Below are 25,159 nucleotides of genomic sequence, written 5' to 3' on the forward strand. Positions count from 1 at the left end.
TCAAGAGTCCGCAGGACGAAGGCCACCTCTTCTGAAGTCTCGCCCCAGTCCTTCTATGGGCTTCTTGCCTGGCTCTTTGATCATTAATGAAGGTACTAGGTCTCCTACAAGCCTGTGATGCCTCAAGGCTCCACAGTGTCCTCAGCACAGGCCTCTGATCCCAAGCTGAATGAATGTGTAGAATAGATTGAATGAAAGGACTCTAACTACCCTTCCAGCCCCCAGCCCCGAGTCTAAATTCCTGGGATACAAGTCTCCTGATTTCCAACCTGAAGAAAGGCAGCCCTGCCCCTACTCCAGAGATCCAGGCTGTGTGCTAGTCTGGGGATGGGGTGTGAGAGTGGGCTGGACTCCTCAGGACCTGGCTGGGGGATTATGACTTCCCTTCTGTGAGGAGAAGGTCCCAGGAGCTGCCAAGGGGGTATTCACAGCCACCCAGCGCTACTTCCCCTGGGCTTGGCTGCCAGCCAACACAAGCACATTCAGCTCCCTGCTCTGGGAGGACTCTCCAGGGACTCCGCTGGAGGGCCTCTCATTCATCTCTGAGCCAGAAGCCTATGAAGGAGGCGCCTGGCTCAGTCCCAATGGGGTAGTAAACAAAACCCCAGGTCCCCATCCCCACCCAGGAGGAGGCAGCCCCCTGCCCCAGGAGTCTCTCTTGGCCTACTCCCCCATCCCCCTCTCTCCTCTCCCTCTGAGCAGCTGTGTGTCTTTCTCCCCCTTTCCATCTGATACTTGTTCTTGTCTCTTCCTCCCTCTACCTCTCTCCTCTCTCTTTTCACCTAGGTTTTCCTCACTCTGCATCCCTCCCCTTCTCTTTCATTTACTCCCCTCATCCGTGTGGCTCCTCCTTCTCCTCTCTCCTGCTCTCTGTCTGAGTGTGAATCTCCCTCCTTCCTTCTCTCCCCACCCCATCACCCTCCCATAGAATGTGAGCTCCAAGAGAGCAGAGACTGTCTATCTTGCTGACCACTGCATCCCCGTGGTATATGCTGAATGTCTCCAGTCTCACTGGATATGCCTCTGCTTGTGTGTGAGAGCGAGGCACTGTTAGAGGTGAATTCACATCACCTTGTACCCGACGGGGCCCTGGGGATATGGAGACGGCCCACAGTGTCCCTACCATGGAGGGCACCTTGACAGATCACTGTCACGCAGGTCAGATTTTGATACCTGAGAGTACAGAGGCCAAACAAGGAGCTGAGAGCCCTGTGAAGGCAGAGATGAAAGTTCCAGGGAGGGCACAGTGGCCCAGAAGGGAGAGGCAGGGAGGGCTCCAGGAGGCAAAGCCTCCTGGAGGTAGATGGTGGTAGATGAGGGTGTGGAGGGTGCCACGTCTTGGAGTGCCTCTCTCCTGTTCGCTTCAGGTCTTGGCCCCTCCACTCTAAACCTTTGCTGCCCCTTCCCTGCACCCTTGACAGCAGGCGCTACGTGGGCCATGCTGTGATCTGAACAGTTAGACCCTGGCCCACTACTGTGATAGGGCAAAGGAGAGGGGTCTGAAGGCTGTCCAATGCTTGGGTGCCCTCAGCAAGCCCATCTGGTTCTCATGCTACGCTATGTCCTCCAACCCAGACTTTATCGGTAATAAGGTTGATAGTTTGTCTTATCCTTTTCTTAATCCCCAAATGATTCTGCACTCAGTGAAAGGGGTGCTAATAATTGGGCCCCCTCAAATACCTCCAACAACAGCAACTAAACCTTAATTGAACCCTTACATGCCACCTCCCTGTTATGCACTTTATAGGCATTATCTAATAACCCTAGGAAATGGTTCTTTTTCTCCCCATTTTACAGTTAAGAAAATGGAAACTCAGAGAAGTTAAGTGACTTGCCCAAGGTCACACAGCTGATAAAGTGATAACGCCAGGACTTGAAGCTGAAATCGGTGCTCTAGGGGCCACCATCAGAGTAGGAAGCCAGTACTAGAATCTATATAATTAGTCTCCTGACTCCCAGTCCAGTGCTCACAATGTCAAGTGCCCCATCCTGAAAGAGAGACAGGGCAACGTGGAAGCTGGGAAGGATCTGGGACTTACAGGAAAAAGGGGGCAGAGGAAGCAAGGTTTTACACACATGCAGCCTCCAATGTTACTGCTCTGTCAGCATCTTCAAGTCCTGGGAAACCAGGATTCAGAAGCTCTCAGGATGAAGAGAGCCTCCCAGAAGGTGGAAGATTTAGGAACCTGGTAGGAGTAAGAGTGCATCCTGAGCTAAACTGCATAAGGGGTAATGGTAGGTGGGTTTTAACTTACAGCTTGTAAGGGTCTTTGATTACTTGAACCTGCACCCATTTTACAGATAAAACTACCTGATATACACAATTGGACAGTTGCCAGAGAGCTCCACGTTCACAATGTCATATATGTCATTACAGATGCCAAAAGCAGATGAGGCCCAGAGAGGTTAAGTAATGCACCCAAGGTCACACAGCAAGTGGGGAGAATGTCCCTAGAAGGAAACAAAGGGGGAATGGTGACTGAGAATAAGCTCACCATGGGGCAGGTCTGCAGGAGCCCGGGTACCAGGGTGGATCCGTACTTGCTCCCACTGGAAGTCATCATACTGGGCCTGGCTGTACTCGCATGGCACTGCTGGGTCACTCGTCTCCTCGAAGGTGCAGCCGGCTGTGAAGGCAGGGCCTGGTTAACACAGGCTAGGGCAGGGCTGCTGGCCAGGAGGGGTCCTGCAGCTTCCCTCGTGGTGCCCCTACACTGTCCCCTCTTACCCAAGCTTACCCACCCTCCCCACATTGTTCCCTCCAACAAAACTCTCCCTCCTCCACTCTCTCCCTCTACCAAGGTTCCTCTTCTCATTATCTCCTCCTAAATCCAGACCTCCTCACACTGCTTACTCTCCTAGTACTCCCCAGGACACCCCACTGCTCAATGACCCATCAAAGACCCTCCTCAACAAAAACTAGTTATCATTATTACTATATCATTACAGTCTCACACCAATTCATGAGATCAGGACCAGAATTATCCCCATTTTACAGATGAGGAAACCGAGGCCCAAAGAGGCTGAGTAACTCCCTTAAGGTCACACAGCTAATTAGTGACAGATGTGGGGCTTGAACCGAGAGCTCCTGACTGCTAGTCAGTGTCCTGTCACCTGTCCCTCCATCTTCTGCATAGAAGACAGACAGTAGACCCAGGGACTGGCTGGATCATGAATGCCCTGAGCCAGCCCTGATGGTATCTCCTTAAAAATAACAACGGCCACGATCATCTCAGGCTTACAACAAGCCCTGCACAGTACTAAATGCTCTAGGTGCAGAGTATCACTTAAGCCTCACCTTCTGAGGCAGGTACCACTATTATTCCTACTTGACAGATGAGCTTAAGAGATTCAGTCATTGTCCAAAGTTACCCAACTTAGTTCTCTGCCTGCAGGAATGTGACACGCAAAAGCACGGGCATATGTGGATTAGTACACCTATGACTAGAGGAAGCAAAGTCTCGTGATTTGGAACCAACATTTACAGTTTAAATGAGTAGAGAAGGAAGGAAGGAGAGATTGAAATGGATGTGACAACTTTGGTTGGTAATGAGGTCCATAAATCTTAGCTAGTTCATCAAAGCCCTGAGTCAGGCACCTAATAAACACCACTGGTTCAGAAAGTAACTGCATACTGGTCCCTGCACTCACTTCTGAACCTCAGTGGTTAGAGCCCCTTCAGGGGTAGTCTAAAGCATCTGAGACCGGAAAATTGCCTGAGCAGGTGGTAAGGAAGCAGGCACAAATCATGCCAGGCCCTGTCCTGGGTGCCTGCCAGCTACTGGTACTTCTCCCCATTTGACAGATAAGGTGACTGAGGCTCCAAGGGGTGAAGGGTTCGTCCAGTATAACATGATAGATAAATGAGTGCGCTTTGGCATCAGACAAACTTGGGATTAAATCCTGACTCTGCGATTTACCAACACCTGTGACTGTGGGCAAGTCACTTCTCCTTTCTGAGCCTCAGTTTTCTCATCCACACATGGGGTTGTTGAGGATTCAATGTGGGGGTCCACTGAGCACAATGCCTAGCACATGCAAACACTCAGGAAACAACAGCTCTTCACATGTGCCACTTGAGTCTACATGAGCAACAGGAGCAGGATTTGAACTCATGTCGATCAGATGCCCAAGGCCATATTTCCCACCAGAAAAGGCTTCACTAGGAAAAGGAACAAACAGGAGCTGCTTCCCAGGTTCAAGAAGAGGAGGAAAGAGAAATGGACAGTAATTGGGGAGTGGCTACCCCGTGCCAGGAACCGTGGTGGACATCTGCACATACAGCCAGTGACTTCACTTTTGGAGGCTCTTATTTCATCTGTTAGGCAGATCACGTGAAGTAGGCTATGGAAACACACCCAGCAGAGCCAGGCACAAAAGGGCTCACCCTTGTTGGGGGTAGGGTCGTCTCCCTCTACTCTCCTTGGACACCACCAGAGCGTAAAACGATGACAAGCAGGCATGACGCTGGCACCAAGTGAATGGCAGGACATAACAGAAGCCTCTCTCCAGAGCTGGAGCAGGACCTGGACTGAGCTCTTTGCCTCGTTATGTGAAAAACCCTGGTCAGCATAGTGGCTGTGGCCTGTGGGAAGTGGGTTTTAACCCCATTTGTGCTGAGAAGGCCTCAGCTCTCCCGCTAGAAAATGATTTACAAAACAGCACAGAGAGAGGAGATGGCCAGTAGGGATGGTCAGGGAGGGTTTCCTGAAGGAGGCAACAGCTGATTTCATTCAGCCTGAGCTGAGCCTGTTCCTGAGGGTCTTAGCCAAGGCCTCCCTGAGACAGAGGGATTGCCAGAAAGGGAAGCCTAGAATTTAGATCCCTTGTTGGGGCTCAAGCCCTTCTCATTCCTTCACACGTAACAAGGCAGCTGCCCCAGATGTTTCACCCATGGCCCTGGGGTGAGCCTAGAACGGCCAGCTCCTTCCTTGGCTTCCTTCTGAGCCAGGCCACATGAGCTGCCAGGACTCCCAGACTGATTGACCTGGTCAAAGGGACCCCCAGACCATCTGACCTTAGCCAGAGTAGCCCCCAGACTGACTGACCCAGGTAAGTGACCCCAGACAGATGGACCTGTGCCAGAGTGGCCCCCAGCTGACTGCCCCTGCCATAGTGGCCCCAGATAACTGTCATCCAGATAACTGCCAGACCATCTGACTTCATCCAGAATGACCACCAGATTGAATGACTAACCCCAGACCGGCTGACCATGGCCAAAGTGGCCCCTGACCTCTGCCAAATAACTCCTACAACTGACCTTAGCCAGGTTGACCACCCCGACTGACTGATTCCATCCAGACTGTCCCCTTAGGCAGAATGACTCCCTCCCGCGGTCCATGTCCATCCCCAGCCCCATTCCAGCCACAGCCCTTAGGGGGTAACATCTCGGGGGGCCAGGCTCCCCAAGAAGAGCCTCACGCCCATCTCCTCCCCAGCTCACCCAGGGATGAGAACAATCAACGCTCCCAGTTCCTGGGGAAAATCCCATCACCTCCAATCCGGATGGCTCAGGAACCCTGAAGCCAAGTCCCAGCTCCTGCCAGAGACCCAACTCCTGCTAGAGGCCACCAGCCCGGCGTAGAAATCTGTATCAGATTTTGGTTCAGAGCAAGAATGGTAGCAGGGAATCTCTCTCAACGTCATGCACACAGACAGGTACACACACATCACCACCACCATGATGGGCTGCCACTCACCACCATTACCACCTGTACTGGTGAACCCTCATAGTAACTCAGAGCTAAGTACTGTTATTATTCCTATTTAACAGATGGAAACTCAGGCCACACCGTAAGTCCTAGAAGGTGGGGCTTAAGCCCCCTGTCTTTATTCAAGGAGACTAAGCACAAACAAAATCAGGCCCTGGGATAGTACTGGCCACATGTGTTAATTCAGTGCCATTCACAGGACATAATTCAGCACCATTGTACACTGACAGTACAAAGCAGGTCCCTGGCACTTTAGAGGCACAGGATGGTTAACACTGCACCCCGCCCTCAGACCTCCCTGTATGAGTGAGGAGTGAAGGAATGAGACAAATGACAGGCCACAAGGGACGTCCAAGGGAGGGGGTGGGTGCAGAGGAAGGCTTCCTGGAGGGGGGTGCACCTGAGCAGAGCCTGGAAGGATAGGTATCATTCTGAGAAGTACAGAGGGGTAGAAGGGCATTGGAGGCACAGGGCCCAGCAGCAGCAAAGGAAGGCAATGAATAAACACACAGTTCACCCAGGGCACAAAGAAGAGCCCAGATCGGCTGAAGTAATGGGAAATGAGACTGGAGGGAGGGGGGGTTAAGGCTACATGAGGCAGGCCTTATATGCCAGGTGAGAATTTTGGCCTCCTTTTGAGTTGGGAAGCCATAGTTAGGTGTCTGAGCAGGGGAGCACCTGGATTCAGATGAGACAAGTGATATCTCCTATAAACCACGAGAAGGACAGAAGACTTCTCCAGAGGGCACTATAGGATCAGGAATGGTTCAAGCCACCAAGGGGTTGAGAGTCAGATGTCAGAAACTGGTAAGAAAAGGGGCCTCAAGCCACCATCCCAGCTGCAAACAGCACATATCCAATCTCACCCAGAAAGATACAACACACACACACACACAACACACACACACACACACACACACACACACACTACCTTCTCCCAGCCTAGTCCAAGTCTTGGGGACACAGTCTCAACTGGACTAGGGACAGGGAGCAAACCAGTTTCCACCCTGGGTACCCCATCTCTGCCAGGACCTCCCTGAAAGGGTGTGTTGAATCAAAGCAGGACCCCGACCAGCTCCCCCATCCTCAACTCGAACTGGCCCAGCTACATTCCTCAGCTAATCTCCCCAATCTGGCAGGCGGTTGCCGGAGCAACCGTCAGCCACAATTTGGGAAGGCAGGAGGATGGTTTATCCACATCCGGCTGGGCTCAGGATGGGGTGATGTAAGGGGCAAAGCAACCTCTACAGGAGGAGCCAGAGTGTGGGAGGGGGCTCCCTGATGTAAGCCTGGTATGAGGGTCTCCACCCCTCCATGTGCATGTGTCTTCATACGCCAACCTGTGTGTGTGTGTGTGTGTGTGTGTGTGTGTGTACATGGCTGTGAGAGTGACAGCCGAGTACCAACTTGTAAGTACTCAACTGAGAGGCAGGAGACCTGGATCGAATTCTTGCTGAGCCTTTGACTCCCTGTGTGACCTTGGGCAGGTGGCTTGCTCTCTCTGAACCCCTGCTTCCTCACTTATGAGATGAGAATGGAGAACCAGGTGACCTCTAAGGATACTGCCACCTCCAGAATTCTGATTCCATTCGTGTGAGTATGCATGTAAGCAAGAATTACTTGAGGGCAGAGAGAGACACTATGGAGAAGAGGTGAGGGTGAGCATGGGTGTCTTAAAGTGTGGTCCCCCAGGCAGTGTGCTGTGAAAATTGTGGGTGTGTAAGTGTATATTTGTGTGCAGAGGTATATGAGCACGTTCAGAGATAAGCATGTGCCTAAGGGGGTGGTGAGTGTACGTGGCAGGGTGCAAGGGAGAGAGAGAGAGAAAGACAGAGAGAGAGAGAGAGAGTGTGTGTGTGTGTCTACACCACAAGCATGTGAACACCTGACTTTCCTCCCCACCAGAAAGGGAATGGTGCTGTGTCAACTGCAGCTACCAGTCGCGCCCAGTGTTTTCTGAAGACCCTATGTAAACAGAGTGTGTTTGCAATGAGATTTTTGTTCCCTCTGATTTGTCAATAGAACATCCAGTCCCCAAGGGTGGCCCCAGGAGAAACAAAACTTCTCCCAAAAGATTACAAATTTAAGGGCTGAGACCACACCCAACCCCAGGCACAGCTCCAACCCTGGCCTGGGGAACCCAAATACAACCCCAATGTTGTACGCAGGTCTATTTCATCATCGAAAGCCACGCCCCTATTCTAGGTAGCCCCGCCCAACCTGGAATGACACTGGCCTCACCGGGGACATTCTTGCACAACACGGCCCTACCCCAGGATCCACCTCAGACCCATCTAACCAACACCTCCTCCTTTCCTGAGGTCAGGGACTGTCTCTTACACCGTGGAAGCCCATTCCCACGCCCCGTGTACACAGGTGGCCCACAGTGGCTGGGCTTATTGACCCCATGATCCAGACAGTCTGACCTCGACCAGCCCCAGCCCTGACTCCAGCCCAGAGACCGGACCCCGCCTACTTCACTGCTCTCCTTGTTGGGATCAACACGAGACCTTGGCCAGGGAACCCTGGAACTGCCCTCCGCAGCCCTGAATAATTGGATTGATTAAGGGCAGGGCTGGCAGCAACGTGCCCACCTTCTAATCACCCAGGGGTCAGCACAGCTGTGACGGGAAAGCTCACCCAGGGCCGGCCCCAGGGCGAGTCAGCTGAGCTGGCACCCGTACAGGAGCCAACACAGAACCCGGCGATGACAAGGCATGGGACAGGGCCAGACTCCACACAGAAGCAAAGGGCTGGGCTTGCAGAGGTAACAATGAGCACACGGACCCTTGCAGTGCAGACAACCTGCTTCACATAAAAACCCAGGGTGGAGTAGAGGCAGAGGGCTGTGCACAAACCCGTGCAGTGCAAAGATCTATACTTTCTAACGGTCCCGTGGGGGGACAGGGCTAGGTGGTGGCAGGGTGTGGGGTGCTGAGGGCGGAGGGCAGCAGCCCCCACTGTACAGAGGCAGAATGCAGGTGTGCAGTGCAGGGGAGCAGCGCACACGTGTGCACAGTCCCGAGACAGACACTTGAACAGCACGGCAGAACTGGTCAGTGCCACGATGCTGCGTACAGGTGCCACATCCATCGTGGGCATGACCCAGAACTTCACAGAGGCACAGCGCACCTGTGCAGAGCATGGAGTGGACGCTGGGCAGGCGCTCAGTGCTGCGTCATAGCTGGGGGAGGGCACGCCCACGTGCTGAGTTCAAGCCTTCCTAGTTCGTCTCCCCCTCCAGACACTAGCACAGGGCCAGGTATCGCTGGCGCCATGAATTCTCACGGAAATGAAGTGTCCAGTGTAGGCATGCAGAACAGCACAGAGATACAAGAACAGAAGCATATGGTACGGTGCAGAAGGAACTGCGGGGCGTGGAAACCCAGTCCAGAATACAAGCTCCACACAGTCCCAAGGAGCAGAGTAGGTGCAGACGCGAGGGCAGGGGTAGGAAGTGGCACAAACATGGAGTTCAGTGGCGGTGCCATGTGGAACAGTGAATTCAGTGCAAGGGCTCTGGGTCCTGAGACCCAGTAGAGTGCACACAACCCAACAAGGAGCAGGTACAGGACAGAGTAGGGGCTTGGGGCAGTAATCGTGCGCAATGCACCAATGCAGTGCTGGGTACTGTGCAAAGGTGCCGCCCCGAAAAACCCAGGCCAGTGCCAAAGCTCCACAAAGTGGCCCCAAGCTGCAGTGTAAGTACCGACCCTCTGGGCCGTGTGCAAGGAGGGGCAGATGAGCATGCAGTAAGCGTGTTCCAGGCAAAGACGTTGCTCAGCTGGGGCTGCCCACAGAAACCTAGGCAAGGCTAGCAGCCGCCATCTCGGTGATAATACCGAGCAAGGCCGAGATCCCACAGTGGGCAGCCGTGCAGCGGCAGTGGTGCGGGGTGAAAGGCTGGGCCCGGAGCAGGCACATGTCCAGGGCGTGCCGTGAAGCAGGGGGACAGAAGTGCTACGTGAGACAAACGTGCAATGTGTTGGTACAGCACAATGGTGGAAGGCAGCAGGGCTGTGTCCAGAAACTCGGGAAGTCCACAGAACCAAGGCAGCGCAGATGCCCACCGCAATAATGCAGCGTAGTACAGAGATGCCATGTGAGGCAAAGATGCAGTGTTGGGGTGGCATGCCATCTGTTGGCACAGCACAGTGGTGCATTGCTCAGAGCTGTGCCCAAATCCTAGGAGAGTCCACGGCCCCATGTAACAGTGACACCCGATAGAGTACTACAGCACAGAAGAGAGCTGCAAAGACACAAATGGCAGTACAACTGCAGGATGGAGGTCCAGTTCAGTGGGACAATGCAGAGGCGGAGCCTACAGACACTCAGGAGAGTCCACACAGCCAAAGCCATGCAGAATCCCAGCACGGCACGCAGTGCAGGGCGGAGGGGCAGTGTAGTTTGAGGACACAAAGCAGCGGCCCCGTCCTGAGGGGCAGGAACCCCCGAGAGCACACACTCAGAGCAGTCCACAGCCCCAATGCAGCACAGGCATTGGTGAAAGGCAAAGATGTGGCAGGCTGCAAAAGTGTTGTGGGGAGGGGTGCACATGCTGGAAACCGTCAGGCTAAAGTGGCTACCCAGAGGTTAGGAGCTGAGGTCTCCCTGCCCTGGGGCTTCCCTCCACCCCAGCCCCCACCCCAACATCTTCCACCTCAGCGACTCTCCAAGGGCACAGGATGAAATCGCTGCCACCCACAGGACGCGCAGCCAGAACTGAGCACATTGTCCAGGTATTTATATCTGAGCAGAGCCCCAGCGCACTGGCAGGCAAGCAATGAATTCAGATTCTGCTAAAAAGCTTTTGGACAATTAAAGCACGTCCCCTGGCCCCCAGCTCAGGGCAGGGCAGTGTAGGGCACCGCAGGGGAGAGACAGACAGGAAGACCTATTGGATTAGGTCACGGTCCAGGGTGGGCAGGAAGTGGGATGAACAGGGGGAGGAAGTGAGGAGCAAGCCAGGCGCAACCAACCTGGCTGGTCACTCCTGCCCTTCCTGCCACTATCACCCCTCCCAGGCCTGGACTTCATCAGAAGCCAAGACTAAGGTGTTCTGAGCACACAGGATGCCTGCACATATAGACACACACTGAATAACAGCTAACATTTATACAGTGGTTCCTATAGGCCAGGACCTGTTCTGAACTATATACACATGTATACAAAATATATCCTCCCAGCAAGTCCATGCAGTGTGTTCTGTTATTATCCCATCTCACAGATAAGAACACTAAAGGCCCAGAGAGGTCAAGTAACTTGCCTAAGTGTCACACGGCTACCAGAGGTGAAGCCAGGATTAGAACCCAGATGGTCTGCCTCTTAACCACCACACTCTAGGTAAAGCACATATTTATATACATGTACAACCACAAGAGTGTACAGTTGTAAACACACACATACACATGTACACACATTCTGAGCATTGCGTTTCCCACTCTCTCAGCTGAGACCCACCTATCCTGTCCAGATAGGCTTCTGACACCTCCCCACATCCCTCTTCTTTCCACCCCGCATCTATTCCCCGACCATGGGTTGTTCCCCCAACACCACCTGTTCCCTCATTCCCAGCTATTTCCATCCCCCAGATTTATCATCATCGCTAGTGATCGCTCATCCCCCAGTTGTCCCCCACCACGAGCTGTGATCTGCCTATCAAATATCCCAATGACACCCCTTCCCAATTTCCCCATCCCACTCCTTCCCCGATTTCCATAATCATCTCCAAAACCTCAGCAACCACTCTAAGCCCCCTTTGTCCTCAGCCCTTCTGATTCGCCGTCAGGTCCTGGGGTCCACACCCTGCCCAAGACCTCCTGACTCATCTAGCCTCTTCTGAGCTATCCACCCCAGAGGTCGTCCCCTAGCCATTCCACAGGCAATGGCAGTCCCTGCCCAAAGCCAGCCAAGGGGGCATACCAGCCCCCATCCATGACTGTCCTCAGGAGGGAGCCCCAGCTCCACCCTCCACCCCCGCCAAGCCTTCCCTGCGTACCTAGGGGCTCACATTGATATAAGCACTAAGTGGGCACCTACCATTTATTAATACAAGGCCCTTGGGAATGGAAGATGACAGACTCAGCCCAGCCCTCAGGGGCTCCCAGCCTAGTGAGTGGGGAAGGAGACAGAAAACAAGGCAGCACACTGGGATTGGTACATGTGGGAGAACTCTGACCCATGGTGCCAGGAGCCGTCTGAGAAGGCTCCGCCGGGGAAGTGACGTCACAGCTGAGCCAGTAGGTAGGCCCTGGGAGGTAAGGGGGGCAGGAGGGCATTCTCAGCAGGAGGCACAGCATGTGTAAAGGTAGAGAGGTTTGAAAGGATCAGCACTGGCCTGGTGATCCTGGATCACAAGGTGGACAGCGAGAGGTGGGGTCAGGGAGAAGCGTGAGCACGGAACTGTCATGGAAAGCAGGCGCTAGGTCATGCAGGCCTTGCCTGCCATGTTGGAGTTCGGGGTTTGTCCTGTGGGTGCTGGAGAACATTCGGCGTGGGACAACGGGGTGGCAGCATCCTGTGTCCGTCTGGGAGAAGTCAGTCAGGACTGAGGGCAATGAAAGCACTGCGAGGCTGTGGGCAGAATGGAGACCAAGGAGGGGGCTACTGCAATAGTCTAGGCAAGAAATGATGGGACTGGGAGAAGGGGACATGCGTTCAACCCAACCTTCTTCACTGGCTGCTGAGTGACGGCCTGTCCAGACCCGCTCCTCTCCCAGAGGCTTCACTGAAGATGCTGCTGGCCTCGTACCTCTACGTCAGCACCGTCCACAGCACGTCCGGCAGTGACGGAAATGCCCTCTCCCTGCACTGACCAGTACAATAGCCACTAGTAACAAGAGACTCTTGAGGACTTGAAATCTAGCTGGTGAGACTGTGAGACTGAATTTTCATTTTAATGACTTTTTACTAACTTAAAGTTAATAACCAGTGTGACCAAGTGGCCACTGTCTTAGAGAATACAGGTAGAGAACATTTCCATCATCGTAGAAAGTTCTATTGGGATTGCGCAGCTCCCGACTGACTAACCACTGGGGGCTCCTCCAGACGCTCCTGGCCTCGGGGTCTGAAAGGAGATCAGGAGGCAAGCCCATGGAAGGGGGTGTCGCAAGTTGAGCTGGCAGAGCCCCAGTCCCTGGTCCACAGCTGAGCAGAGTCACCAGGACACTCCCCACCCAATACGTGCACACCCCTTTCCAGGAGACATACACACCTACACATACAAACAGGAACACAGGGCACCCCGCAGCCAGACTCCCAAACACCCACATATTCCAACGCATGTGTACCCCACTGCTGGATACATAGATATCCCACACACAGATATCCAGATACTCAGACACCCTGACACCCGGGCACCTGGACAACCCCATAACAAGACACAACACTGAGACACTCCTGCACGTGAACACCCATTAACCTGAGGACTCCCAGACACCGGGATACACCCACCTCCAGATCCAGAGACACTAGGATAGCTTTATGTTGGCACACTCTGATGCTCTACAACGTGGCACTGAGAGACCCACACCTAGATACTGAGACACCACCCACCCAAATAGCTCCACACCCAAACTCCAGGAATTTAACACTTAGAGACCCAGATACCTAGCAGTAGGCTCCCTGGGGATCAAAGCAGCTGGTCGCCTCCCTATTCCACACTCAGATCCTGCCACACATGGTAACCAGAAAGCTAGATGTGTCCACACATATGTCCTGTGCGTCAGGCTACACAACCACAATCTTACACACATGCACGCACACACACACACACACACTCCCCTCTCTGACTGCCCAGATGCCAGCACCTGCACACACCTCAACTGACCTAACCCCACCTGCAGAGGTCACCACAGAGAGCAGCTCTCCTCCCTCCCCTCAAGCTCCCAAGCAGCCAGAACAGGGGCTGCGACCCTACATGCCCACTCTCCGATCTGGGACTGAGGGAGAGTCCCCCCTCCCGAGGCAGGACCCTCCCTCTTCCCCAGACACTCACACTGACAGTTGGGACTCAATGCCTCTCACCAACTGCCAAGGCCTCCAGGACAAAGGCCTGTCCACTGACTGGCCCCCCGCCAGCTGCTGGAGGTGGGGTTGGAGGGCAGTAGGAGGTGGTATGGGGAGCTGGGGGAGGGGCTGGCAGGCAGAGACCTGCTGCCTTTCTCTCTGCCAGGGACGTAACCTCCCCACCTCACAGCTCCCTGATGACACTCTCTCCGTGTCCTTTTCACACGCAACACCATCCCCCAGCAGAATTTTCCAGATTCCTGGAGGGAAACCTATTTCTTTAATCCCTATTTTCAGTGGAATCAGTGCGCCCCCATCTGGCACCTCCAGCTCAGAACTTAAGCCGCTGGACTTCATTCATTCTTTCATGCCACATGTATTTTATTCAGCACAAGTGGGCCAGGCCTTGTGCTTGGCAGTAAGGATTCAGAGGTGAACTAAATACTCAATCCCTGTCTTCCCAGAGCTCATGGTCTGTAAGCGGGGAAGGAACAATAAACTGTAATTACAATCATGACAATGCTACGAAAAAATTCCAATCAACCCCCACCTTGCCTTCCTCGGCTGGAACAGGAGTAACCAAAGAAGACTTCAGGCAGGATGTGAGGCCTAAGCTGAGACCTGAAGGAGGAGCAGGAGTTCGCCAGGTGAAGAGGTGGAGTTAGAGAGTTTCGGGGAGAAAGCACAGCTTGGAGAAAAGCACAGAGAGGAGACAGCGGGCAATGGGCAGTTAGGGGATATTGATAAGGAGGTCAGAGTGACCAGAGCATAGGATGCAGGGACAAGGGGCACAAATGAGATGGAACTGAACAGGCAAGCAACAGAGCAAAGGGGGAGGGATTTAAACCCTGAAGGCAATGGGGAGCCTTCAAGGGGTTTCAATGTGCATTTTTGTTTTCAGAAGCTCTCTGGCACCATGGAGGAAGGGATGGAAGGAAGAGGCTGGAGCCTGCCTGCAGTGGAGAGATGGCTGAGGATGGAGAAAAGGGGACAGATGAGAGAGACCCTGAGAGTGTGAAAGGATAGGATGCAGCCAGGTGCAGGGAGAGGGCTTGAAGGAGAAAGGGAGAAACAAGGAGCCCCTACAATTCTAGCTAACCCAGACCTGCATGAATAGGCCACCCTAACTCTAGCTTAGACGATGAAAGCATGGAAGGATGGCAGCATGCCTTGAGCAACCAAGGTCCCACCCTGGATTTTTCCTGACACCTGAGCTGGGCAGCAAGCTGCCCAGGAGCTCAGCACCCCCACTCTCTCGACTTCCTATGGAGTTTCCAGCCCCATGGTTCAGAAGGGCCAGCTGCCCAGACAAGCATTTATTGCCCAACCTGAAACCACTGGGCAGCCCCTCCCTCATTCCTGCTGTCCTCAACTCCAGCAACCAAAAGGACAAAATGAACTAGAATGCAGTGGAATAAATTACTGCCAGATTTACATGGCTGAGAGACATCACACACACACCCTAAGCGGGGTAGAGGGGCTCAGGAGGCATTCAGGAAGCTGGGTTGACTCTACCCAGATTGGGGGGCCAGCGCAGACCCCATATCTTCTACTAAGGACTTCTGAATTAAGTTCTAACAATAAGCAATAGCTACAAGGTTGCCAGGAACTTTAAAAGTGCAATGACCTGCCCAAGGTCACAAGAACAGCAAGTGTTGAAGGCAGAATTTGAACCCAGGTCCCCCAACTTCCAATCATAGCCTCTGGGGCCCTGTAACAATCCTCAAAATCATCTTTTGTTCCCTGGTGCTCACAGACCCTTACTTTGAAATCTACCAAGTACGATACACCATTACTACAAGGCAGATGAGGAAACTGAGGCCTGAAGAATAGAAATAATTTGCTCAAGGTCTCACTCCCAAGCCTCAGTTCTTAATCCCCGCTGATGGCAGGAGTTGGGTCACAGGAGGGCTCTTGGAGTTAAGGTGAAGGTGGTAGGGGTATGGGAGCGTATTTGTACCCCATGGGTTTGATCTCAAGGTGGGAGGGGAGGCAAAGTTGCTGCAGGACAGGGTGAGGATAAGGAGGGAGGTGGCCTTGGCGCCCTCTCAGACATGGAGAGGTCAAAGTTAAAGCTGTGCTGGATGACCCCGTGCTGATTGGCCAGGGGGTGGGGGTGGGGGGCCTCCCGCGGGGGCGCGGGAGCTGCGTTCCAGAGGCCACCAACTCGATCCCCGGGAGGCCCGTTCTCGGAGGCCAGAGGCCAGGAGGAGTCTCCCACACGTGTCTCGGTGCTGATCCCTACCTGGGGTGACTCCCGGTTACTCAGCCCCCGGGGCACCAAACTGGAGCTGCCCAACAGGTGGGGATGGGGTAGGCTGAGGCTCCGCCCCAGGGGAGGATCAGGCGCAACTCCGCTGGAGAAGGCCACAGTCTGGAATCCCAGGCCTCAGGGTGGGATGTGGAGGTTTGCGGGGGGGGGGGGGGACACAGACACGCACACAGAAACATAGCCGATACACGGTCCACAGCACAGCACACACGGACACACAGACACACACCCGATACACAGGTTGACACGCGATCACAGGTACACCTCACACACTCACACTCACACACACACACACACACACACACACACCCAAAAGACACCAGACTCCGAAACACACCCAGAGATTGTGCGATCACACGCAGCACACAAACACCGAGACACCGGTACCCACTCTCACGCGTACGGCGGTCCCGGCCGGCGGGGACACCGAACAAAGTTGCGGAGTGGACCGAGGGGGTGTCCCGGGAGACCCCGGCGTCCTCCGCGCCTCCCGCGAGCGGCGGAGAGCCAGGCCCTGGCCGCGCGGGACGTCGCAGCCGCGCCCGGGCCGGCCGGTGTCGCCGCGGCCCTGTGCCCCCCGGAGCGCCCGCAGGCCCGGCCCTCCGCGCGGCCCCTCCCGTCCGCCTCCCGGTGCCGGCGCCCCGCAGCCCGGGCGCCGCCTCGGATCAGCCTCCCGCCAGCGCCGCGCGGAACTTGCGAAACAACAAACCTCCGACATGTCGGAGTCGGCGGCCGCGGGGCCCCCATTACTCCCTCGCGAGCCTTGTGCCCGGCCCGACCCGGGAGGGACCCGGACGCCGCCTCGACAACTTGTTCCGGGCCCGCGCGCCACACACGCACACGCGCGGGACACACACACACACGCTGCCCCAGCCCCTCGGGCGGCCCCGGGCCCCTCGCCCACGGCCACGGCGCAGGAGCGCACCACACTCGCCACATTCCTGGACACGCAGCCAGCACGCACGGACACACTCACACGCTCACATCCGCTCCACACACGCTCCTACACACGCATTCTCGGCACACTTGGCATTCACTCGGACCCACGCAGCCCCCGGAGGCGCACCCCACGAACCCCAGGCACTCCCTCACGTACACATCGCGCACACCGCGCACCGACACACGTTCCGGGCCCGTTCCCACGCCTTCACACACGTACACGGATCTCACCAGCACACACGCCACACACGCGTTCCCTGATCCACACGCGGGCAGAAATCCACGGAGCACTCTCGGCCACACGCATAACACAAACACAGCACACAGTCTCAGACACACGACACACAGCACTCCGTGCCACGGCGTACAGAATGCGAACACATGCCACACAGAGCAGACACAACTCCGTCCACACAAGCAAACTCAGCTGTGCACACCACGGACACACATCCTCCTTGGCCGCACGGACACTACCCACTGGCAGACACACACACGCTCAGCTCACACCCCACGCCTCGATGCACTCAGCATTCACTCCAACGTACTCGTGCACACACCACGTACACACACCTCTTCTTGCACACACAACTCACGGGCACACAACATTCGCCGACACAGAACATCCGGAGCCCAGGATCGCACATTCAACACTCAGACACACACACGGAGTAGGCTCGTCACGCCCGGTCACCCAGCACTCACACTTTCTGCCGATCTACGCCACGGGCCCGGGGACTCCGCGGGGCAAGCTCGGTCCGACCGACGCTCGCTTACCTGCCGGAGTCTCGGTCTCCGGCGCGCAGAGCTGGAAGGTGAGCGCCAGGACGAGAGCCTGGGCGCGGGCCATGATGCGCCGCCGCCTGCCCCGGGGCCCGGCGCGGGGGGCACCGCCGGAGCCCGAGCCGAGCCCGAGGCGAGCCAGAGCCGGAGAGAAGCAGCGCGGCGCGGAGCCGGACTGGCGCGGAGTCCAGAGCGGGAGCCCAAGCAAGCGGGGCGCTGACGTCAGACCCGGCTGCGCTTTGAGCGGTCTCGCGGCGCCCCCTGCTGGCAGTCGCGCGTGCCGCTGCCCGTTCAGCTTTCCCGCGCCCCTCCCCCACTTCTGTACTCACTCCTGGAGGTCCCAAGCTGGGCCTGGACCCCACCCGCCTCTGCACTGAGCTGGCGTCGACCTTCTCAGGCGAGCAAGCTCACTGCCCACGCCTCCCTCTCGCACACTGCTCTCAGAGACCGACCCAAAGACACCCCGCCACTCTACTCTGTCTGATGCTAGGTAGATCATCCCCTCTACCTAGACTCCTCCAAATGTGCGCTCATACCTACTCCAAGGACAGACGCTCATCACCTATCAATAGCTGGTGGTTGGATCTTTGGAAATGCTAGCTTTTAGAGTTGGTCATGGTATCTTTTTAATGTCCATTCGATCTGTAGTGATTCCCCGCCCCTTCATTTCTGTTATTAGTAATTTGTGTCCTCTCTCTTCTTTTCTTAGTCTGGCTAGAGGCCTATTGATTTATTGATCTTTTCAAAGAATCAGCTTTTGGTTTGGTTGATTTCTCTCTATTGATTTCCTGTTTTCCGTTTCACTGATTTCTGCTCCAATTTTTTATTATTTTTCTTCTGCTTCCTTTGGATTTAATTTGCTCTTCTTTTTTTAGTTTCCTAAGGCAGAAGCTTGGATGGTGGATTTTAGATCTCTTCTTTTCTTATTTAGGTATTCTGTGCTGCAGATTCCCCTATATGCACTGCTTTTGCTGCATCCCACAAATTTTGATAACTTGTGTTTTCATTTTCATTTAGTTCAAAATATTTTTTAAGTTTCTCTTGAGATTTCTTCTTTGACCCATGTGTTATTTAGAAGTGTGTGACTTAATCTTTAATCTCCAAATATTTGGTGATTTTCAATTTTCCTTTCTGTTATTGACTTGTAGTTTAATTCCATTGTGGTCTAAGAGCTATCAGTGTATGTGTTCTAGTCTTCTGAATTTGTTAAGGTGTGTTTTATGGACCAGAATGTGGTCTATTTGTAGAATATTACAAGTGAGGTTTTGAAAAATGTGTATTCTGCTATTGTTGGATGAAGTAGTCTATAGATACCCATTATATCCAGTTGATTGATGATGTTATGGAGTTCAACTATGTCCTTACTGATTTTCCGCCGGCTGGAAATGTTCATTTCTGACAGAGGGGTGTTGACGTCTTCAACTATCATAGTGAATTCGTTTATTTCTCCTTGCAATGCTGACTTTTAGAAAGTTCTTCCTTTTCATGCCAGGAAGTCCGCTTCCCTCCCTCACTCTCATTGGTTCTAGTCTGCCCTCTGGCTACACAGGTTAAGTATTATTTAGGCCTCTATCCTGTATAAGCCCTGTCCAAAGACCACAGACTAGTTATCCATTACTATGTAAGACCAGACACCTGTGTGCTTAACCCACATGGGCTCATTTAATCCTCACCACTATCGTTCCCATTATACAATTGAGGAAATTGAGCTCCAGATACAGAAGTTACTTTTCCAAGGTTATGCATCAGTATGCAGCAGCACCAAGATTTGAATCAAGGTCATCTGTCTTGAATTGAATTGGGGCTGAGACCTGCTTTCCATCTGGAACCAATCTGGATGCTGATTCATTTATTCAAAATTACTATAAGCTAAACTGAAGATATAAAACAGACAAAAATCCCTACCCTCATGGAGCTTACATTTCAGTGGTAAAACAAGAATAAACAACTCCCCCAAGAAAGCAAATTCCATGGTATATGAGACAGTGATGTACCAGAGAAATGGGGGAGAGATAGAGTGAAGGGGAAAGGAGATCGCAGCCGTTTTAAACAGAGGATCTACTATATGATGTAGTCATTATTTTTCTCCACCTCTAGAACATGAGCTCCCGAAGGGTAAGGACTCTGTCTTGTATCCCAGTGCTTGGTATCTGCTATGTAGTTGGTGCTCAATAAATATTGGATGGATGGATGGATGGATGGATGGATGAATGAATGAATGGAGACATTGTCCTTGCCCTCGTGAAGCTTATATTTTAGTGGGAGATGCCAATAGCAAATGTGCAAATAAACATATAATTACAGTCTAAGATGTGTACTCTGAAGGAAATGAATGGAGTATTGCAATAAATAATTGGAGGGGTGGGGGATCTACTTTAGTGAAGGTGATCTGAGAGGGATTCCCTGGAGAAATGACATGCTGACATTTGAGCTGACACCTGAAATATGAGAAGGATCTAGCCTCCTGCGCTCACTGAGGAGGAACACTGCAGCCAGAGAAGACAGTCTGTGCAGAGGCAGAAGCTTGTGCCTTTGAGGACAGCAAGGCCAAGGTGGCTGGAATGGAGTGAGTAGGGAGAAAAGTGGAGACAGGTGTAGCTGGAGAGGCTGGGCCTACAGGGCCTGCAGGTCGTATAAAAAACCATGAGGCTTTGGATTAAACCCTAAGAGTAATAAGAAGCCACTGAAGCATTAAGCAGAAAAGGAAAAAGTTTTGACCTCTCATTTTTATTTAAAAAAAAAAAAACTTCCCCAAGCAGCCAAATGGAGAACAGGCTGTGGAGGCAGAGATGAATGGGCAAATGGGTCTAATTAACAGGCAGTGACATTGGACAGAGCTCAGAAGTTCAAGGTGTATCTAGGCCTCCCTGTACACTGTTTTAGCCCCCTGTTTGCTCCATGAGGTTGGCACAACCAAGGTTGCCCTGGGCCTACAGGAAGCAGGGTTGCGGGCTCCTGGACTCTTGGTCTCCTCTTTTGTGAGCACCAATGAGTTCCAAGCTGAGCCGGGAAGGGCCAAAAAGACAGCAGGCAAGAACCAAGGACAGATAATTAAATAGAGAGAGTCTCAGGGAGAGAGACAGAAGCAAGAAAAAAGTGATGGGGAAGAAATGGAGCCAGAGAGATGCCAGAGCAGAGAAGAGACAGAAAGGACTATGCAGAAAAGGAAACTCAAGTAGAGAAATCTGGTAAATAGCAGAGACAACCAAGAATGCTGCTGTTTGCAGAGGACTCTTGTAGGAGCCTTGTGACAAGGTTTTACCACTGATTCCACTTGTTTTGGATATGGAAACCAAGGCTCAGAGAACATAAGGCATTTGCCGAAGGTCACACAGCTAGTAAATGGGGGCCCAGGACTCAAACCTAGGCCTGATCAACTCCACACCCCTCCATTCTTTGTGCAGGGGAAGTCTGCAGGACAGAGACTGTGATGGAAGGAGAAAGAATATAAGCAACAGATGAAAAGAGAACATTCTGCTTCACTTGAAAAAGACCACAAAGTTCTATAATCCTAGAAAGAAGAGGGAAGGGAAAAGGAAAGTCCCAGCCTGGAATGACCCAAATCTAAGGAAAAGGAGACGGCACCACAGACAGGGCCAGGCCATGGGGAAATTCAATTACTTTCAACTCATGGAATATTTATGACACCTACCCTGTGCCAGGCCCTATATTGGGTGCTGGTGTCATGGAGATGCACCAAACATGGTTCTTCTCTTGCCTGGAGGAGGAAATGGGCACATGAATAAATAAGAGACTGAGTCTTAAAGGCCATAACACCAATTCAGAGAAAACCCAAAGGCTGCAGGGGTTGACTCAGCCTAAAGGTGTGGGAAATAGCATCAAAGAAATTAGATTTGAACCTGGAGTTTCCCAGATAAGCAAGGCAGGGAAGAGCCTTTCAGACAGAAGGAGCAAGCTAAATAAAGGCACAAGACATGGAGGTACAGGGGAAAGTGGGTATCAGGTGCAATTGGATCACCCATGGTCTATGCACAGTCCAATAGCAGAAGATAAAGACACTGTAGTAGTCAAAGTGCAAAGGTCTATGCAAGGTCAGGGTATTGGACTTGAACCCCTAGATCAGTGGTTCTCAAACTTGCCTATAGGGAGACTCAAGTGCTCAAGTTGGGGTTTGCCGTTGAATTAAAACCATAGTCATATTTTTCTAATTTGCAAAACAGACCAATTACAATGAATGTGACTTTTTCATTTTAAGGTGTTTTTCCTCCATACATTCTTCTGAAGATTTCAGTAAGTGTCAATAGTGTGAACAAAGAATTAGCATAGAATCATAGTTTTGTTTACAATTTTAATATATCAATAGTTCATGATGTTCTACAAAGAACTGTAGCCTCTGGTTCTCCCTAAATATTGGGGAGTCAAAAAAGGATTTCAAGCAAGGGAAAGGCAAAACCTGGTCTTTCTGTTAGGAGGAAAAGCATCATTCTGGAGGCCTGAAAAGGAAGGAATTGGAGAGGGAGAAAGAAGGGAGAGGATCTCAGGAAGAAAGCTGTTGACATAGTTCGAATAAGAGCTGATGGCCTGGACCAGAAGTGAGGGTTATCAGGATGGATGGGGCGACTCAAGCCAGCCCCGAGGAAGAAGACTGGCTGGATGATTTTCCAGGCTTCCTGGACAGGCTGCCCAGGGAACTCAGAGGAGCCAATTTGGTACAGAAGATAATGTCAACAGCTCAATGTCACCTAGAAAGTCTTCCAACAGAAGTTGACCTATGTATGTGTCACCATGAAAATAGAAGATAAGCAAGACTGGGTAGTGTGTGTGTGTGTGTGTGTGTGTGTGTGTGTGTGTGTACATGCGCACGCCCAGTGTGGGATTAAGTCTTTCATTCATCGTGGGACACCAACTTTCTCTACAATAAAAACAAGTACAAGCACTTTCTGAGCACATACTATGAGCCAGACCCTAGTCTGGGTGTTTTACATGTGGTATTTCTCATTCAATCTTCACAGTGGCCCCCTAATAATATTCATCAAATGCTTTTATGTGCCATGCATTCTTGTGCTAAGCGCTTCAAGTGAAGTGAATAATATCTCACTTGATCCCCACAACAGTCTTGAAACAGACACTATTATTTCCTTCATTTTAAGGATAAGGAAATGGAGATGCAGAGAGGCGAAGTGACTTTTCCAAAATCAAACGGCTGAACAGTGGCAGAGCCAGGACTCAAATCCAGATTTGCCAGAATCCAGCCCGCATTCTTCATCACAGCACTTTGCTGTCTTCTCTTCCTCAGAGGAAACGCTCTGAGTTGGCACGCTTTGGGTCAACAAAATCCAGAGAAAGGAACTGTCTTTATCCTTCAAAGCCCTGGCTCAGTGTTTCTCAAAGCCTGTTCCCTGGATCACCTGCATCGGAATATTCCTGTGAGCTTATAAGAAATGCACATTCCTGGACCCCTCCCCAAGGCTCTAATGCAGCAGGTCTGAGGTGGAACCTAGGGTGGTTTTTATGCATTTGGGAGATGTGTGAGTCACTGGACTGGCTCCACCAGCCCCTCCTCAGGAACCTCTACCCCAGTCCCATCCCCCTCCCAGGGCACCTCTCTCCTTGACCCCAGCAGTGCCCTCTACCACGCTCTAACATTCAACTGGGGTTTTAGTGATGCTCATGTCTTCATCAAAAACATGATCCAGTGTGTTTACTGGGCTACATCTCTTTACAAAGCACTTCCATTGTCCCACGTAATCCCGTCCTACACTGTGAGCATTTTGAGACGGGGACCCTCTCCTTGTGACCCCTCCCTCGTATCTGCACTCACTTAGCGTTTTACAAAGTGCTTTCCCAGCCAAGGTAACATCACGCTATTGTTTCAACCGAGACTCGGAGTGTCAGTCACTCGCCCACGGTGGCTAAGCTAGGAGACCGCAGGACTGGTACTTGAATCTAAATCTTCTAACTCCAAACCCCATACTCTTGTCTCCACATCAGCTTACACGTACAACCATCGGTGGAAGGGAAGTAAGCTTTGCCTCCCTATGTTATTCGGCTATAGTGGAAATTAAATGAGATAATGCCTTGAAGGGCCTGGCACAGTGAGCACTCCATAAATGGTGGGGAGAAGGAGAAACTGAGGCCAGGAGAGAGGAAATGTCTTCCCTCAGACCAAACACCACGTGGCAGACTGTAGGCACCGCGCTGGGTCAGTGTCAGACTCTCCTTATTAGGAGCCCACGCCCGCGAGCTCGCCATCTCGGCGACTCCCACCGGCCTCTCCCCCGCCCACCCCCTGCCCCGCGCGCAGTTTCACCAGGCGCCCCCGCGCGGGCAGCAGAGGAAGGGGACGGCCCTTTAAATTAGCCAGGGGCGTGGTCACGCCGCGGGGGCGGAGGCGGGGAACTAGCGCGCTGTCGCGGGAAGATGACGTTCCCGGGCGTCCCGCACTTAGTTCCCAGGAACGACCATGTGGGTGTGCGGCGCGCTGTCCGGGGCGCGAGGCCGGGCCCCCGTGCGGCGGGGGCTGCTCCGCGCGTGCGGCCGCCGAGGGCCTGCGGCTGCCTCCTACTCCGCGTCTGCCGAGCCCTCCCGGGTGCGGGCTCTGGTCTACGGGGACCACGGGCACCCAACCAACGTCGTCGAGTAAGGGACGGCGCCGGAAGGAGGCAAGGGGACTGGGGTTCCTGGAGGGTTTTAAGACGGCTGGGGAGCAGGGGGACTGGGCAGGGCGGGGCCGGGTCCGAGGAAGAAGGTGGACAATAAGAATAGGACCGAAACCGATGCCCAGGGCACATTTGGTAGTTCAGAAAGTCCGTACTTCGAAGACGTTTGAAGACCCCAGAGGCACAGTTTTAACGGTAATAAGGGCTGACGTTTTTTGGTCGAGTCCTACTGTGTCAGGTAAAACCCGTGTAAATGGATGAGCTCATTTAAGCCGACCTTGGGGGTAGGTACTTGATTTAGCCCCACTTTGCAGATGTGAAAACTGAGGCATGAGAGAGGTCCTGTCACTTGCCGAAAGTCCCACAGCCAGCAAGTAGCAGAGTCTGAATTTGAATCCAGGTCTGACTGACTGATCTGCCTGAGTTCTTACCTTCTTTATTTTTTGGAGGGGGTTTTCAGAATACTTTTACATTTGGATCTTCACTTCTCGGTAAAGTCAAGTCAGAGATCGTTGTTTCCATTTTACAGAGGACAAGGGACTTGTCTGAAGTGCTGTAACTAATAAAGATTGGAACCGGGCTTCTGACTCCTGTTCTCATGCGATTTCCTCTCCACTGCGCTGTATATGTGCCTTTAACTGGTTAGAAAGTGCTCCTGTTTTGAAGCCAACACAGACCTAAAGACAAATACAGCCTCGGCCTCCTAGTAGCAGTTTGATCTTGGAGAATTCACTCAGCCCTTCTGAGTCCTCGTTACTTTTATAATTATGTCCTCTTAAAATTCTGTTCGATTTTAATCTATGATTTTTCCCTGTGGCTGATAAAAACAG

At 52.8% G+C, this 25,159-nt stretch overlaps 2 protein-coding genes across 12 annotated transcripts in view; one reads left to right on the forward strand and one right to left on the reverse strand.

Annotated features, from left to right (window-relative positions):
• PTPRU (protein tyrosine phosphatase receptor type U) overlaps positions 1-17,874 on the reverse strand; it is a 76,055-nt gene extending 58,181 nt beyond the window's left edge. For all 6 annotated transcript variants that reach the window (XM_081055235.1, XM_081055236.1, XM_081055234.1 and 3 more), the window contains exons 1-2: positions 17,704-17,874; positions 2,496-2,627 (exon numbers count right to left, since the gene is read on the reverse strand). In XM_081055235.1, the coding sequence (XP_080911361.1) occupies positions 2,496-2,627; positions 17,704-17,776 (205 nt within the window). In that variant the 5' untranslated portion in view covers positions 17,777-17,874. The remainder of the gene's footprint in view (positions 1-2,495; positions 2,628-17,703) is intronic.
• A 6,227-nt stretch (positions 17,875-24,101) lies between these two features.
• The window catches only part of MECR (mitochondrial trans-2-enoyl-CoA reductase), a 33,320-nt gene continuing 32,262 nt past the window's right edge, over positions 24,102-25,159 (forward strand). For 3 of the 6 annotated variants that reach the window (XM_081056091.1, XM_081056093.1, XM_081056095.1), the window contains exon 1: positions 24,102-24,309. In XM_081056091.1, coding sequence (XP_080912217.1) covers positions 24,134-24,309 — 176 coding nt within the window. In that variant the 5' untranslated portion in view covers positions 24,102-24,133. The remainder of the gene's footprint in view (positions 24,310-25,159) is intronic. The other 3 variants (XM_081056092.1, XM_081056090.1, XM_081056094.1) reach the window with 1 other exon arrangement.

The sequence above is a fragment of the Rhinolophus hipposideros genome, assembly GCF_964194185.1.
Source record: "Rhinolophus hipposideros genome assembly, chromosome: 8".
Classification (NCBI taxonomy): Eukaryota; Metazoa; Chordata; class Mammalia; order Chiroptera; family Rhinolophidae; genus Rhinolophus; species Rhinolophus hipposideros.